Below are 18,139 nucleotides of genomic sequence, written 5' to 3'. Positions count from 1 at the left end.
CTATTAACTGAAAGTTAGGGATGGGCAATAAATGCTGGCCTAGCCAGTGATACCCTCAGCTCATAAATGAAAGAAAAGATGCGTATCAATACAAGCACACACAGATAAATATAGGGATGCAAAAGAAAAAATGTCAGTAATCTGGGGTTTAGTTACTGTTACTTGCACTGTATATAAAATACTGATGATATTTTTGATAGTACAGACACATGGCTAGACTTCATTAGGATTTTTGCCAAGACTGGATGCCTTTGAAATTTTTTTTCTCTGTTTATAACCCTGTCCACACTCCACACACTATGTATGCATGCTAATGTATTTAAGCAAATGGATTCAAGCAAAGGTATTCAATCCAACCCAGAAAACTTTGAAAAGCTGATAACTCAAAAATAACACAACCAGCACCAACTATGGCCACAATGTGAAAGGTAGATGAAGAAATTACATTTATCTATATTTCATTGATTTTTAGGATAGTTATGAGTGGATGGGATCATTTACAATAGAATTTTTTTCTTGGTGTGTGATAGGCTCACATGGCACAGGGCAAGAATGGTGACAATGAAAAGGCAAAAGATATATAAACATGACATGATAAGGAGAAGACCAGGCGTGCTTGCAGGCAAGCAGACACTAAAGTTCGCTTGTATGTAGCGGAGGCTAATTACTTCCTGGAAACACTCAGCCAGACTGAAAAAGTTTGAAGACACTACATGCATGCAATAGGCAGGAGTTTTTAAAAAAGCAAACTGTCCAATCTGAACACGAATGGTTAACAAAACGTACCCTAAGTCTTATTTTTAACAATTTGAGAGTACAATAGGAAGGATACAATACAATCCACTATCAACCACCAAAAGGACACTTTTGCAACAGCATCTATTTGGTGAGGTGAGTGGCATTCTGATAACTACGCTGTTATTTGAATCCCTTATTTAACCCCTTATTTTATTCACTGTTCATATTAACTTGAAAAAGAAGAGTGTGTCAACTTCTGAGCAAATATGGAATGTAGAAGCTTTTTGTAGGACACACACCTACATGAGGAAATGTGTAGGAGTTTGAATGACTTCTTGATAAATATATTGAATAGTGCATACTGCACAGGCAACAAGAATGGCCCAAAACTCAGTCTATGCACTAACTGCAAAGCTAAACACACAACTCAGCCCTTTTCTAAAAACATTTAGATTTTTCAATAAACAGTGCAAAGGATTCTACACAATGACTGGAATCTTAACGAGAAAGTTCTGTGGAGCTTTGCTAATGTGGTTTTTCATTCTGTACTGCAGCAATAAAAAGATTGCTGTATTTGTGAGGAAAAGTGTGGGACATACTCTTAAAGTGGTACTAGTAAACACATCATTCTTAAAACTAATTTAAAGGAAATTCATCAACAAAGACAACGTGTTGCGTTTGTCCAAATAATCACTCATCATCTTTAAAGCATTCCAGTTGTTAAATGAGTAGGAAAAAAAATCTTTGACTGGCTAATTTTAATGGCGACTAACAGGCACAACTAAAACTAATCAACATAACTCTGCCATTTCACAAGTTGTAAAAAAAAATCCTTCATGAGGTGTGGGCAATGCAGCCAAGGCTGGCATGTCAGTTCAGCTCTAATTGCCCTTGAGAAAGTGATGGTGAACTGTGACCTTAAACTACTGCAGCCCATCTAGTAAAAGTACACCCACAATGCTTTTAAGAAAGGAGTTTCAGGATTTCGATCCAGCAACAATGAAGAAATGGTACTGTAGTTCCAAACCAGGATGGTATATGACTTGGAGGGGAAACTGCAAGTGGTGGTGTTCCAATGTGTCTGCCACCCTGTCTTTCCAGTATGTGGTAGCAGTTGTGAGTTTGAAAGGTGCTTTTAAAAGAGCCTAAATGAATTACTGCCCTGCATCTTATAGAACATAGAACATAGAACATTACAGCACAGTACAGGCCCTTCGGCCCTCGATGTTGTGCCGACCTGTCATACCGATCTCAAGCCCATCTAACCTACACTATTCCATGTACGTCCAAATGCTTATCCAATGACGACTTAAATGTACCTAAAGTTGGCGAATAAACTACCGTTGCAGGCAAAGCGTTCCATTCCCTAAACTACTCTCTGAGTAAAGAAACTACCTCTGACATCTGTCCTATATCTTTCACCCCTCAATTTAAAGCTATGCCCCCTTGTGCTCGCCGTCACCATCCTAGGAAGAAGGCTCTCCCTATCCTCCCTATCTAACCCTCTGATTATTTTATATGTTTCAATTAAGTCACCTCTCAACCTTCTTCTCTCCAATGAAAACAGCCTCAAGTCCCTCAGCCTTTCCTCGTAAGACCTTCCCTCCAGACCTCCCTAGTAAATCTCCGCTGCACCCTTTCCGAAGCTTCCACATCCTTCTTATAATGCGGAGACCAGAACTGTACACAATACTCCAAGTGCGGCCACACCCGAGTTTTGTACAGCTTCACCATAACCTCTTGGTTCCGGAACTCGATCCCTCTATTAATAAAAGCTAAAACACTGTATGCCTTCTTAACAGCCCTGTCAACCTGGGTGGCAACTTTCAAGGATCTGCGTACATGGACACCAAGATCTTGTAAATAATAAACACTGCTGCCCTCTGTATTGTTCAATTTCTAGTCAACAGTAGCCTCCAGGATGTTGATAGGAGATTTAATGATAGCAGATTAGATTCCCTACAGAGTGGAAACAGGCCCTTCGGCCCAACAAGTCCACAACGCCCTTTGGAGCATCCCACCCAAACCCATCCTGCTATAACCCACACGACCCTGAACACTACGGGCAATTTAGCATGGCCAATCCACCTGGCCTGCACATCTTTGGACTGTGGGAGGAAACCGGAGCACCCGGAGGAAACCCATGCAGACACGGGGAGAATGTGCAAACTCCACACAAACAGTTGCCTGAGGCTGGAATCGAACCTGGGTCCCTGGTGCTGTGAGGCTGCATTGCTAACCACTGAGCCACCATGCCGCCCCAATTTTAGTCAATGTCAAGGAGAGATTCTCTTGTGTTGGAGATGGTCGTTGCCTGGTTCTGTGTGGTATGAATGTCACTTGCAACTAGTCAGTCCAAGTCTGAATGTTGTCCTGGTCTTGAATGTATACTGTTTAGACTACTCCAGTATGTCAGAATCATAAATGGAGCTGACTATAGTGCAATCATCATTGAATGTCCCACTTCTAACCTTATGAATGGAGCATGTGATGAAGTAACTGAAGATCACTGGGTAGGACACCACCTTGAGGACCTGTAATAGCCACAACAATCTTCCTTTGTGACCAGTATGACTGTAACTTGTGGAGAGATTTCCTCTAATTCCCATTGGTTCCTCGAAAAGATAATTTAAAACACTCAAACTGAATGTATCCAGAGTAAACATGAATTGGTCACATGTTTAGTCTATATAAAATAACAATATCAACAACAATAGTTGTCTCATAAGAACATAAGAACTAGGAGCAGAAGTAGGCCATTCAACTCTTTGAGCCTGCTCCACCATTCAATAAGATCACAGCTGATCTTTTTGTGGACTCAGATCCACTTAACCACGTTCTCCCCATATCCCTCAATTCCTTTATTGTTCAAAAAAAACTACCGTAAACTTTAAAAATGTTTACTGAAGTAGCATCAACTTCTTCACTGGGCAAGGAATTCCATAGATTCTCCTTTACATTGGGGAAACAAAGCATAGACTGGGTGACCCCTTCGCAGGCCATCTATGTTCTGCTCACAATAAAGACCCCGAGCTACCTGTTGCCTGTCATTTTAACACAGTACCCTGTTCCCTGGCCAACAACTCTGTCTCTGGCTTGCTGCAGTGTTCCAGCGAACCCCAATGCAAGCTGGAGGAACAACACCTCATTTTCCGCCTGGGGACCCTGCAGTCCTTCAGACTCAATATTGAGTTCAATAATTTTAAATTCTCCCATGTTCCAGCCCCCTACCCCACACATCAGACCTTGTTATCACACAGCCTGCCATTACACATCCGTTGTTGTTAGTCACTAACAGTCCCCATTAACGACTATTCACCCTCCCAGCCTGATCATCATCAAGTCTTTGATAATGGGAACTGCAGACGCTGAAGAATCCAAGGTAATAAAATGTGAGGCTGGATGAACACAGCAGGCCCAGCAGCATCTCAGGAGCACAAAAGCTGACGTTTCGGGCCTAGACCCTTCATCAGAGAGGGGGATGGGGTGAGGGTTCTGGAATAAATAGGTAGAGAGGGGGAGGCAGACCGAAGATGGAGAGAAAAGAAGATAGGTGGAGAGGAGAGTATAGGTGGGGAGGTAGGGAGGGGATAGGTCAGTCCAGGGAAGACGGACAGGTCAAGGAGGTGGGATGAGGTTCGTAGGTAGGAGATGGAGGTGCGGCTTGGGGTGGGAGGAAGGGATGGGTGAGAGGAAGAACAGGTTAGGGAGGCAGAGACAGGCTGGACTGGTTTTGGGATGCAGTGGGTGGGGAGGAAGAGCTGGGCTGGTTGTGTGGTGCAGTGGGGGAAGGGGACGAACTGGGCTGGTTTTGGGATGCGGTGGGGGAAGGGGAGATTTTGAAGCTGGTGAAGTCCACATTGATACCATTAGGCTGCAGGGTTCCCAAGCGGAATATGAGTTGCTGTTCCTGCAACCTTCGGGTGGCGTCATTGTGGCAGTGCAGGAGGGCCATGATGGACATGTCATCTAAAGAATGGGAGGGGGAGTGGAAATGGTTCGCGACTGGGAGGTGCAGTTGTTTATTGCGAACTGAGCGGAGGTGTTCTGCAAAGCGGTCCCCAAGCCTCTGCTTGGTTTCCCCAGTATTTACTGTATCCATTGTACCCGGTGTGGCTTTCTCTCCATTTCTCTTTCTCCCTTCTATGAATCTATGAAATGCCACCAATTAGCCAAATGTTGTTATTAGTTAATAACTGATTGCTAATGACTGCATTCTGGGCTACCTTTATCTCCAGACTTCTCCTCTTTTATGTGTATAGAAGGAAAACTTAACTTAATCAGAAAATCTACTCTTCCAATATTTCTCATAATGTGCTGATCGTTTCCAGGCATCTTTTCAGTTTGCAATAAAGATGACACTTCGGCATTGAAATTGATCAATTTAATATATGCTTCTATTGTTTATATGAAAAAGATGCTTTCCAGTAGTAAGATACTTTGTTTTTAGCAGTATTTTCTCTCATGAGTAAACACATGAAAAATCCCAAATTGTTCTTTCTGAAAAGATAAATCTCACTTTTCACATCACTGACCTTTACGCTGAATGTTATTGCCTCCATAACGAAAACACGATCTGGAAAAACACTGGCCATTTCCTCAACACTGTTAAAATACTGCACAGGCTCCCTGACATCTCGATCCTGATCCAGCAACTTAAACTTTCCTAGGAACAGAACCACAAAGGTTGAGTGAAAATATGAAATTAAAATCACATAGCTGATAAATTTCACTAATACCTTTCAAAATCAAGATGTGGTTTTGGACAATAGCTGGGGTTTTAGTTGTGCAATAATAAAAATTTGAAAAGGGATTGATATATTGGGGGATGGAGATAAGGAATTTCAATGTTGATAAATGTGAAATTTCCACTCTGAACTTAAAAGGGATCAAAAGGGGTATTTTCTCAATTGCAAATAACTAGAAAGAGTGCAGGTCCAAAGAGACTTGGCTTCAAGTACATAAATAATTAAACAGGCACAGAAATAACGAGATAAAGCTAATGGATGCAAAGCTATATGAAAGGACAATGGAATACGATGAGATAGAAGTCATATTCAGTGAAGAAAATCCCTGATTAGATGACAGCTGCAGCAAGTGACTAGTTCTATGTACCATTTTTTATAAAGCATATACTGGAGGCTCTATGGCGTAGGTTTACCAGAATGAAACCCGGATTGCAAGGGTTAATTTAAAAAGAGAGATTCTACAAACTACGTTTGTAACTCCTAAATTTAATGTTATGTGGTGGAGCAGATAGGGTAGTGCTGGTGAAACTTTCTGCCAATCAGGAATCACTGCAGTGAAGCTGTGTCAAAAATTAAAGCCAGCTTTCTCAAGAATGAAATTAGGCAAGACTTCTTCACACAAGATTTGTAAAAGTTTGTAACTATTGCAAAACAAAACAATTTGTGTAAGATTAATAGTTTTTAAAGTGGGATTAGATTCTTGTGAATCAAGGTTATTAATAGATAGGAGTGAAGGCAAGCATATGGAGTAAGCTCTCAATTCAGCCAAGACCTCCCTGGTGGTAAAGGTACAAGGAGCTAAATGGTCTGATTCATCTCTACATTTCCATATTTCTAAATTAGTTAATTTAGATGGAAAAACACCATGTTTATGGAATATATTTTTGTTGCTGTACATATGCATTGATGTAGCCTTTGATGCAGAACCTTCTTTATTTGTTTATAGTTCAATATTGCTTGAATCCATCACAAAAAGAATTTTTCCTAATCTCAAAACTAACATTCCAAAACTTATAAGCAAAGCAATATTAATCTACTATATATAATCCATTTAAACATCAAATTAATGAGATCCATTTTTAAACAAAAACATCAAGTAGTTGACTTTTACAGGAGTAACGGTTCAGCAACTTATTTTCAGATGAAACGTATCTGCCTGGTGAAACCTAACAAGCTGTCAAAAGAATTTGCAAGAACGTAAGAGCAAGGAGTATGAGTAGGCCATCTGGCCCTTTCAGCCTGTTTCACCATTCAATAAGATCATGGCTGATCATTTTGTAGCCTCAGTTCCACTTATCCACCCTTTCACCATAACCCTTAATTCCTTTACTATTCAAGAAATTATCTATCTTAGCTTTAAACTATTCAAAGAGGAAGCCTCAGCTACTTCACTGGGCAGGGAATTCTACAGATTCACAACCCCTTGGGTGAAGAAGTCCCCCCAACCCCTCAATTCAGTCCTAAAACTGCTCCTCTTAATTGTGAGTCAATGCTCTCTTGTTCTAGTTTCGTCAGCCAGTGGAAACAACCTCCCTGTTTCTATCATATAGAAACATATACATTCTGTAGGAAATAGATACGATTCCCCTTCATTCTTCTAAATTCCAATGAATATAATCCCAGTCTACTCAGTCTCCCCTCGTAAGCCAACACTCTGAACTCTGGAATCAACTGAGTGAATCTCCTCTGCACCCCCTCCAGTGTCAGTACATCCTTTCTCAAGTAAGGAGACCAAAAGTGCATGCAGTACTCCTCACCTGCACCCTATACAGCTGTAACATAACTCCCCCTCCGCTTTTAAACTCAATCCCTCTAGCAATAAAGAACAAAATTCCATTTTCCTTCTTAATTACCCATTGTACCTACAAACTAACCTTCTGTGATTCATAGTTCGAGGACACCCACAGCAGCATGCTGCAATTTTTTACCTTTCATATAATAGTCCTTTTTACCGTTATTCCTACCCAAATGGATGACTTCACATTGATCAACATTGTACTCTGTCAGACTTTTTCCCACTGACTCAAACTATCTATATCCCTCTGCAAACTTTCAGAGTCCTCTGTACACTTTGATCTATCATTCATCTTAGTGTCATCCTCAAACTTAGACACACTACACATGGCTTCCAACTCCAATCATCTCTGTAAGTTATAAACAATTGCAGTCCTAAAACTGATCTCTGAGGCACACCACTCGCCATTGACCGTCAACCAGAAAAGTGCTCACTTATCCCCACTCTTTGCTTCCGGTTAGCTAACCAATTCTCTGTCCACGCTAATACATTACCCGCAACACTGCACAACTTTATCTTATGCAGCAGCCTTGTCAAATGCCTTTTGGAAATCTAGATAATGGGAGAAGTTGCATCCATGCCAATCATTTATTATTCTTCTTTCTTATTAAAGTGCCTCCACCAATACGCAGACAGTAAGAGATAGTACAGCAGCCTTGTCTGTCCAAATGTAAAGGGAAAAGTTGTACCGTTGAAAAATATCTTGCTGACAGCTTGAAGCTCGAGACATATAGTTGCAGGGTATGCATGGAACAGGCATTTGCAAGCCCTCTATCAGAGAAGCCTGAGCTTCATGACTCCATTGCCCTTGGAAATGGTTGTGGACGTTTATTGATAATTTGTTGTGGAAGTTAGACCTTGTTTCAATGTGCACTGCTCGTGACTGCTCTGTACAATCTTATTTTCACCCACTAATATCAAAATTAATCTATATTTTTCTTGCCTTAATTGACAAGCATGAACTTGAAGAATTATGCTATGTGTAACAGTTTTAATGAATAATGAGTTGTTGTCTTTGATGAGATAATAGAGAACAAAATAGCATACTGAAACGGCAGGCAACTGGAATCTCAAGGTCACCATGTTCCCTGGCCAACCTCTGTGTCTCAGGCTTGCTGCAGTGCTCCAGTGTGAAGCTCAACACAAACTGGAAGATCAACAGCTCAGTTTTTGCTTGGGGCCCTGCATCCTTCAAGACTTTATATCAAGTTCAAGAATTTTACGGCACCTTACCCCGCCCACACGCCAGGCCTTGTCATCACATGGGCTACTACTACAACCAGCCCATTGTTAGATACTAATGTGAGTGCCCATTAACAATTATTGATTCTCCCAGGCTGGCCATTACCCATTCCATTGTCTGCCGTTCTGTTGTAGTCTCTCTTTGGGTCCATTTCCATATATCATTTATTCCTCCCCTTTCATCCTATCCTATCTCCAGCATATATGCTGATCTTTTCCTAGTCTGTTGTGAAGAAAGGTCACTGGACTCAAAATGCCAACTCTTCCCTCCACAGATGCTGCCAGACCTGCTGCGGTTATCCAGCAATTTTATTTCCAAGTATTTCCAGCATCAACAGTTCTTTGTTTATTTTTATCTGGAGTATACTTAGAATTTCATTTGTTTTTAATCATTCATATGATATGAATGTCACTGTCCAATATTTATTATTCATCTTCATTTGCTCTTCAGAAACTGGTAGTGAGCTGCTGTCTGTGCTTTTAGGTCAGTGATAATCAGGGCTGTGTGGGGACAGATATTGTACACAGTAATGATGTCAGAACGATGATAGGTTTCCAAATCAGGATGATGACAATGACAAGAGGTATCTGTGTGTCTAGGCTCTGCGCCCATTATCTCAGTGTACATGCTTTCATTGCTGGGGAGTGCTGCTAGGTTAGAAATGGGTATGTTCTGTATTTAGCAGCTGGAGAGGTTGGTGGTGTGGTGGATGGATGACATCATGTCAAGATATATTCACCACTGGTGACTATCTGGTGAGCTCATTGACTTGGTTTGGCACTGCTGTCCCAGGTTTTAGAACCAGAAGCTGGGAATTCACCAATCTAGTCAGCTGCTTGCAATCTCTGAAGATTGTTCAAGCATCTCCTGAACCCACTTGGTTTGAAGCCCATCTACCATCCTCTGAGAAAAAGAACAGGAAATGACATCACCAATGCAGGAAATGACATCACCAACCCAAGGAAACCTAAACCAATAAATAGAAAGCGGGACATAACACCAGCGCTTCACCGGAGGCTCACTGATTATGTTATCTAGAATGTTGACGAAACATCTGAAAACTAACCTTCCAGCTCAGCGAGCAAACTCACATCCACATTCTCCCAGTGTCTGTGGGTTTCATTTGGGTGCTCCGCTTACCTCCCACTGTGCAAAGAAGTGAAAGTTAGGTGGATTAGCCGTGGGAAATGCAGAGTTACAGGGATAGGGTGGGGGGTGAGTCTAGGAAGGATGCTCTTTGGAAGGGTGATGGGACTTGATGGGCTGAATGGCCTGCCTCTATCTGCAGGGATTCTGTGATTCATTCAAGTGCATGATTTTAAAAATCTAGGTATGATAGACAGACTCGAGAAACGGCCTGGGAACATTCGAAGAAACCAGTAGAAGTCAAAACCAAAACAGTCTGCTAACCAAACATGCTGTATGTGGAAGAGATGCTGTTGGCCCTGCACTTGCACTATCATTTCCACGGCACTTTACAGTGCACCAGGTTGCCAAAGGTCATCATGTACACATGTCGTAGCCACTTAATTGAAGAAAATAATGTACATCATAACAGGAGCCCTCCTCAGGTTTCCTCTCTTTGCAAACATCAATCCTCTTTACACCTGCTGACTGACAAAAACTCACAACAGTTTGAAATTACCTTGTTGTACCTCTTTTAGCGCTGCATGCCCACCTTTCAATTCACTGTTGTGTGCCTTCCATCTTGGCATTCCATATGGAGCAACCCTTCTCAGCAAGATCTACCAGCGCACACCCTTTGGATCAAGGAGAGGGAAACATGGGAAGTTACTAACGAGGACCATCTGATGAGCCCCAATAATCAAATAGCCACAGTGAGAGTGGTTCTCACCAATGGATTAATGTCCCTTGTGCAAGCCAACCTCCACTACCAAGGTCTGAATACATTTCCCTCACGCTTTTGTGGAGAGAGAGAAACACAATGTTGCACAGTTGATAAAGGGAGAGGATTAATCATCTTAAACTCAGCAAGTGTGAAGACGATTGCTTGACTTTTGGGATTCGCATTCACTGAATCAAAAAATGATTAAACTATTAATTATTTGCATCTTTAATTTTAAATAATTATTCAGGGTAATAAAGTTTCCAGCTACTGAGAAAAATGCCATTTGCAAATAATTTCAGAAGTATTCCATCCAATTTGTATGGAGCTAACACAGAAGCATAGAAATGATACAGCACAGAGGGGGCCATTTGTCCCATCTTGTCTATGCTGATGCAAAGACACCAAGATCACCTTCCTAAACCCATCTTTCTGTACACAACATGTAGCCCTACAGCTTATAGCACTTACGATGCAGATCCAGGTACTTAAAAGAATATAGCGATCTTTGCCTCCACCATGGACTCGGGCAGCAAATCCTAGGCATCCATCACCCTCTGTGTAAAACCATGTTTCCTCACGTCCCCCAAACGTTTTGTCACTTCGTCTGAATCAATGACTCTTGTTTTTGAACCCTCTGCCAAGGGAAGCAGGTTCCACCTGTCTACTCCACACATGCTGCTCACAATTTTGTATGCCACAATCGTGTCACCCCTCAGCCTTCTCTATTCCAAGGAAAACAACCCCACCCTCTCTAGTATCACAGATAATAGGAACTGCAGATGCTGGAAAATCCGAGATAACAAGGTGTAAAACTGGATGAACACAGTAGGCCAAGCAGCATCTTAGGAGGACAAAAGCTGACTTTTTGGGCCTAGGCCCTTCACCAGGAATGGGGGAGGGGAAGGGGGTTCTGAAATAAATAGGGAGAGAGGGGAAGGCAGATCGAAGATGGATGGAGGAGAAGATAGGTGGAGAGGAGACAGACAAGTTAAAGAGGCGGGGATAGAGCCAGTAAAGGTGAATGTAGGTGGGGAGGTAGGGAGGAGATAGGTCAGTCCAAGGAGGACAGACAGGTCAAGGGGGTGGGATGAGGTTAGTAGGTAGATGGGGGTGCGGCTTGGGGTGGGAGGAAGGGATGGGTGAGAGGAAAAACCGGTTAGGGAGGCAGAGACAGGTTGGACTGGTTTTGGGATGCAGTGGGTTGGGGGGAAGAGCTGGGCTGGTTGTGTGGTGCAGTGGGGGGAGGGGACGAACTGGGCTGGTTTAGGGATGCAGTAGGGGAAGGGGAGATTTTGAAACTGGTGAAGTCCACATTGATACCATTAGGCTGCAGGGTTCCCAGGTGGAATATGAGTTGCTGTTCCTGCAACCTTCGGGTGGCATCATTGTGGCAGTGCAGGAGGCCCATGATGGGCATGTCATCTAGAGAATGGGAGGGGGAGTGGAAATGGTTTGCGACTGGGAGGTGCAGTTGTTTGTTGCGAACTGAGCGGAGGTGTTCTGCAAAGCGGTCTCCAAGCCTCCGCTTGGTTTCCCCAATGTAGAGGAAGCCACACCGGGTACAGTGGATGCAGTATACCACATTGGCAGATGTGCAGGTGAACCTCTGCTTAATGTGGAAAGTCATTTTGGGGCCTGGGATAGGGGTGAGGGAGGAGGTGTGGGGGCAAGTGTAGCATTTCCTGCGGTTGCAGGGGAAGGTGCCGGGTGTGGTGGGGTTGGAGGGCAGTGTGGAGCGAACAAGGGAGTCACGGAGAGAGTGGTCTCTCCGGAAAGCAGACAGGGGTGGGGATGGAAAATTGTCTTGGGTGGTGGGGTCGGATTGTAAATGGCGAAAGTGTCGGAGGATGATGCGTTGTATCCGGAGGTTGGTAGGGTGGTGTGTGAGAACGAGGGGGATCCTCTTGGGGCGGTTGTGGCGGGGGCGGGGTGTGAGGGATGTGTTGCGGGAAATACGGGAGACGCGGTCAAGGGCGTTCTCGATTACTGTGGGGGGAAAGTTGTGGTCCTTGAAGAACTTGGACATCTGGGATGTGCGGGAGTGGAATGTCTTATCGTGGGAGCAGATGCGGCGGAGGCGGAGGAATTGGGAATAGGGAATGGAATTTTTGCAGGAGGGTGGGTGGGAGGAGGTGTATTATAGGTAGCTGTGGGAGTCGGTTGGCTTGAAATGGACATCAGTTACAAGCTGGTTGCCTGAGATGGAGACTGAGAGGTCTAGGAAGGTGAGGGATGTGCTGGAGATGGCCCAGGTGAACTGAAGGTTGGGGTGGAAGGTGTTGGTGAAGTGGATGAACTGTTCGAGCTCCTCTGGGGAGCAAGAGGCGGCGCCAATACAGTCATCAATTTACTGGAGGAAGAGGTGGGGTTTGGGGCCTGTGTAGGTGCGGAAGAGGGACTGTTCCACATAACCTACAAAGAGGCAGGCATAGCTGGGGCCCATGCGGGTGCCCATGGCCACCCGCTTAGTCTGTAGGAAGTGGGAGGAGTCAAAAGAGAAGTTGTTGAGGGTGAGGACGAGTTCAGGTAGGCGGATGAGAGTGTCGGTGGAGGGGGACTGGTCGGGCCTGCGGGACAGGAAGAAGCGGAGGGCCTTGAGGCCATCTGCATGCGGAATGCAGGTGTATAGGGACTGGACGTCCATGGTGAAGATGAGGTGTTGGGGGCCAGGGAATTGGAAGTCCTAGAGGAGGTGGAGGGCGTGGGTGGTGTCACGGACGTAGGTGGGGAGTTCCTGGACCAAAGGGGAGAAAATGGAGTCCAGATAGGTGGAGATGAGTTCGGTGGGGCAGGAGCAGGCTGAGACGATGGGTCGACCAGGGCAGGCAGGTTTGTGGATTTTGGGAAGGAGATAGAAACGGGCCGTGCGGTGTTGGGGAACAATGAGTTTGGAGGCTGTGGGTGGGAGATCCCCTGAGGTGATGAGGTCGTGAGTGGTGTTGGAGATGATGGTTTGGTGCTCGGGTGTGGGGTCATGATCGAGGGGGCGGTAGGAGGTGGTGTCGGAGAGTTGGCGTCTGGCCTCGGCGATGTAGAGGTCAGTGCACCATACTACCACTGCGCCACCCTTGTCTGCGGGTTTGATGGTGAGGTTGGGGTTGGAGCGGAGAGCTGCCCGTTCTGCGGGGGAGAGGTTGGAGTGGGTGAGAGGGGTGGAGAGGTTGAGGCGGTTAATGTCTCGATGGCAGTTGGAGATGAAGAGGTCGAGGGAGGGTAGGAGGCCTGGGGGTGGTGTCCAGGAGGAGGACTGTCATGTTAGTCCATTTTTAACATTAGAGATTAAACCTGAACTTTACGAAACTCTCTCTTGATGCGGCCTCATGATGCTTGCTGGTTTATGGAATGCTGTTAAGTTGATGTCAAATGCACCATATATTTTGAGACGTAACATGAAAAGAATGTAGCATCAATGTAATGATGCCAATACCTGTGGAACAAATCACTCCATGAAAATATAAGGGCCATGATTACTTTTGATTACTTGGAATTTAAGAATTAGTTTGAATTGAAATGATCAGACTCAGCAATATGCTGCTATGTTATTTTAGAATGTCAGAAAATCATAGTTTCTTCTCCTGACTTTGCATTTCAAATTTTAAAGCTTATTTTAACCTCTGCCAATCATCATCAGCCAGGATTCTGATAAAATCAGTCAAATAATCGAGAAATAAACTAACTGGCAGCAAAACCTCCTGAAACTGAGAACAAGAGAACTGAAAATGTTCAAAGACATTTTCCCTCCCCACCCTTATCTGCTTTCTGGAAGGACCACTCTCTCCGTGGCTCCCTTGACCGCTCCACACTCCCCTCCAGCTCCACCACACCCGGCACCTTCCCCTGCAACCGCAGCAAGTGCTACACCTGCCCCCACACCTCCTCCCTCACCCCTATCCCAGGCACCAAGAAGACCTTTCACATTAAGCAGATGTTTACCTGCACATCCGCCAATGTGGTATACTGTATCCATTGTACCCGGTGTGGCTTCCTCTACATCGGAGAAACCAAGCAGAGGCTTGGGGACCGCTTTGCAGAACACCTCCGCTCGGTTCGCAATAAACAACTGCACCTCCCAGTTGCGAACCATTTCAACTCACCCTCCCATTCCTGAGGTGCCATGTCCATCCTGGGCCTCCTGCAGTGCCACAACGATGCCACCGGAAGGTTGCAGGAACAGCAACTCATATTCCACTTGGGGACCCTGCAGCCCAATGGTATCAATGTGGACTTCACAAACTTCAAATCTCCCCTCCCCCCACTGTATCCCAAAACCAGCCCAGCTTGTCCCTGCCTCCCTAACCTATTCCTCCTCTCACCTATCACCTCCTCCCACCTCAAGCTGCACCCCCATCTCCTGCCTAGTAACCTCATCCCGCCCCCTTGACCTGTCTGTCCTCCCTGGACTGACCTATTCCCTCCTCACCTACACTCACCTTTACTGGCACCATCCCCGCCTCTTTGACTTGTCTGTCTCCTCTCCACCTATCTTCTCCTCCATCCATCTTTGATCTGCCTTCCCCTCTCTCCCTATTTATTTCAGAACCCCCTTCCCCTCCCCCTTTTCTGATGAAGGGTCTAGGCCCAAAACATCAGCTTTTGTGCTCCTAAGATGCTGTTTGGTCTACTGTGTTCATCCAGCTCCACACTTTGTTATCTCAGATTCTCCAGCATCTGCAGTTCCCATTATCTCTGATACATGTATTTCTATCTTTTTGAATAACAGCTTTCTCCAAATATGATTTTGCATTTATCGCGGTCATCTGTGAATGCCACTCAACTTAGAAACTGTCAAAGTGCTATGTCGATGCAGTCAGGCACACAATGCACACTTTTATTTTACTCTTTCCGTTGATGTTCAGAAGCTGAATGTGTTTTTATCTCATCATCTCATGATCCTCTCTCTCCCCCTATGCACTCCCTGGGTATTACGTTGCCGTGGAAACCAAAATCTCGAAAAGAAAGGCTGGACCCATTCAATAGTTCTGTCCTTCTCACACATTTCGTCTGTCCACATGGCCAGGCAGAAGCCAATCAAAATACTGAGCCAGGCAACAGGCTCGTTGTTGAATCTGTCGTTGGAAAAGATTTAATCCCGTCCATGAGACTACTCCCTACGCACTGACTGTCTTCAGTTTCCATTCACTCTTGTTGCTGCCGTCGCGATTGTCCTTATGTTAATACTTTCTTTCACTGTGGTTTCTCTCTTCGCTGTAATTCTTGGTTCACAAAGGCCTCGGGTGTAATGAACTATTTATTCCAAGATCGGGTTGCATTCTTGTTTTGTGGGCAATTCAATAACAAAGTAGACAACATTTAGTAACTAGCGCTGTTTGAAACATTTCCACCTTGTCAGTAACTGATTTATTATTGAGAAATTGTATCTTTCCCAAGTCCTGCCCAATCTGCTCTAGGTTTTGTGATCGGCATAGCAACTTAACAGAAAGTCTGAGCTAAATTCTGCAGTTTGCATTAGCTATCAGAAAATTTGGAGCATGGCGCCAAAAATCCTTTTATGTAGCAAAGTGATGAAAGCACTTCTCACGTTTTATTTAAGTCGTACTTGTTGCGGCAAGGTCTGAGCAAAAATCTTACAAAAACTATAAAAATGTTCAAATTTACTCTAAAATCTCACGTTAAAAACCCCAATGGCTATTTTAAACTTCATTAATTTCAAGCGTTAAAGTTCAACTATGAATGAAATTATTCCACTGCCCTTTTAAGAGGAGTGATTTTCCCAGTTCCCATAGCAACCCGTTGTCATGAAGAAGCAGCGACTCATTTAAAATCAATTTTAAAATCCAATACCAATGTCAGTATCCCAGAAAATACATTTTAAAGGTCAAATAGTGATTGGCATTTACTTATTAAAATTACAGCAGCAATTTTCAGCAGAACATGGTCTCAAACAATTAGATAACCATGAATTCAGTTCTAGCTTTGGCAGTTCGGTCTACTGTTACATTTTGGGGACATTTTCTATCAGCTTTTGAATGTTAAATAGCTCTCATGGGTGAGCTCCAAATCTCTCACATCTTTGGGAATAGTTCGTCTTTTCTTTAGTTACTGGAGTTATGCACTTATCCACAGACGTTGGCTTCAAAGTAGCACAGTAAATTCTGAGCTAAAAATTAAAAGAGAGAGCATTTGTTTTTACCGCAGATGAACAAAGGGATATCCAGGCATAAAATACTGTTCTATCTTTACAGTGAATCTCCTGTTGGATTGCCAAAACAATAGAAAATTTAGCCATAAACAGTCAGACTGACTACAACATTCAAAACAGGAAGGTTAATGTGCAAGAATTTCCATTAACTTAAATAAAAGCAAAATACAGCAGACTTGGAAATCTGTAATACAAACAGATAATGATGGAGAAACTCAGCAGCATTTATAAAGTTTCTCCAGAACTTTCTGATTTTATTTTGCATTAATTTATGATTGCTTCAGATTTTGATGTTTTAAAGTTCAATGAGAAAAAAAATTGAAGGCAAAGTTAAAAAACAAATTAAAACATAATTGTCATGCTTGTTACAATGTGAACAAAGAAAATTACAGTACAGCAACAGGCCCTTTGGCCCTCCAAGCCTGCAATGACATACTGCCCACCTCAACTAAAACCCCTTACCCGTCCAGGGGCTGTATCCCTCTGTTCCCATCCTTTTCATGTATTTGTCAAGACGCCCTTTAAAAATCACTGTAGTACCTGCTTCCATTACCTCCCCCAGCAGTGAGTTCCAGGCACCCACCACTCCCTGTGTAAAAAACTTGCCTCATACATCACCTTTAAACCTTGCCCCTTGCACCATAAATCCTGGCCTCTGGTAACTGACTCTTCCACCCTGGGAAAAAGCTTCTGACTGTCCACTCTGTCCATGCCCTTCATAATCTTGTAGACCTCTATCAGGTCGCCCCTCAACCTCCATCGTTCCAGTGAGAACAACCCAAGTTTCTCTGAACTCTCATCGTAGCTAATGTCCTCCATACCAGGCAACATCCTGGTAAATCTCTTCTGTACCCTCTCCAAATCCACCACATCCTCTGGTAGTGTGGTGACCAGAATTGAACACAATATTCCAAACGGGGCCTAACTAAGGTTCTATAAAGCTGCAACATTATCTGCCAAATTTTAAATTAAATGCCCTGGTCAATGAAGGCAAGCCGGCCGTATGCCTTGTTGACTACCTTCTCCACATGCATTGCCACTTTCACTGACCTGTATACCTGTACATCCAGATCGCTTTGCCTATCAGCACCTATAACTTCTGTCCAGCAATAAAACAGAGCCATGAAAAGAGCTAAAAGGAACTGCAGATTTTTTTTTTCTCTGATGAAGGGTCCAGGCACAAAACATCAGCTTTCCTGTTCCTAAGATGCTGCTTGGCCTGCTGTGTTCATCCAGCTCCACACCTTGTTATCTTGGATTCTCCAGCATCTGCAGTTCCTATTATCTCTTATCCATGAAAAGAGCATTGTTTCACCAACTACATCAGTTAAGGAAACAAACTGCAAATAACTAGGTCACTGAGCTAAGATGTAATTTCTGAACAGTAAGAGAAGCATCATTGTATTTATTCTGTTGAGATATTGTTTAATGATATTTCACTATTTTCTGCTTTATTTTTTGTACAAACAGTTTAATGCGGGCATTGTAGATGTGTCTTTAAAAGTTAGGCAAAGTGATAGATAATGGTTGCCTTGATATTGAGGAGGGAGGAAGTAAATAAGCAAACGTTACACATTCTGTGATTGCATAGGAAGGTGTCTTGCGG

General features: G+C 43.7%; 1 protein-coding gene across 5 annotated transcripts in view; it reads right to left on the bottom strand.

Moving 5' to 3' along the window:
- gareml (GRB2 associated, regulator of MAPK1-like) overlaps positions 1 to 18,139 on the bottom strand; it is a 224,310-nt gene that overhangs the window by 70,031 nt on the left and 136,140 nt on the right. For 3 of the 5 annotated variants that reach the window (XM_059645679.1, XM_059645680.1, XM_059645683.1), the window contains one exon: positions 5,274 to 5,404. In XM_059645679.1, coding sequence (XP_059501662.1) covers positions 5,274 to 5,404 — 131 coding nt within the window. Of the gene's footprint in view, positions 1 to 5,273; positions 5,405 to 10,169; positions 10,285 to 18,139 lie in introns of all 5 variants that reach the window. The other 2 variants (XM_059645681.1, XM_059645682.1) reach the window with 1 other exon arrangement.

Source organism: Stegostoma tigrinum, chromosome 4, assembly GCF_030684315.1.
Source record: "Stegostoma tigrinum isolate sSteTig4 chromosome 4, sSteTig4.hap1, whole genome shotgun sequence".
Taxonomy (NCBI): Eukaryota; Metazoa; Chordata; class Chondrichthyes; order Orectolobiformes; family Stegostomatidae; genus Stegostoma; species Stegostoma tigrinum.
Note: the sequence above shows the minus strand (reverse complement) of the source record. Positions and strands in the feature narration are given on the sequence as shown.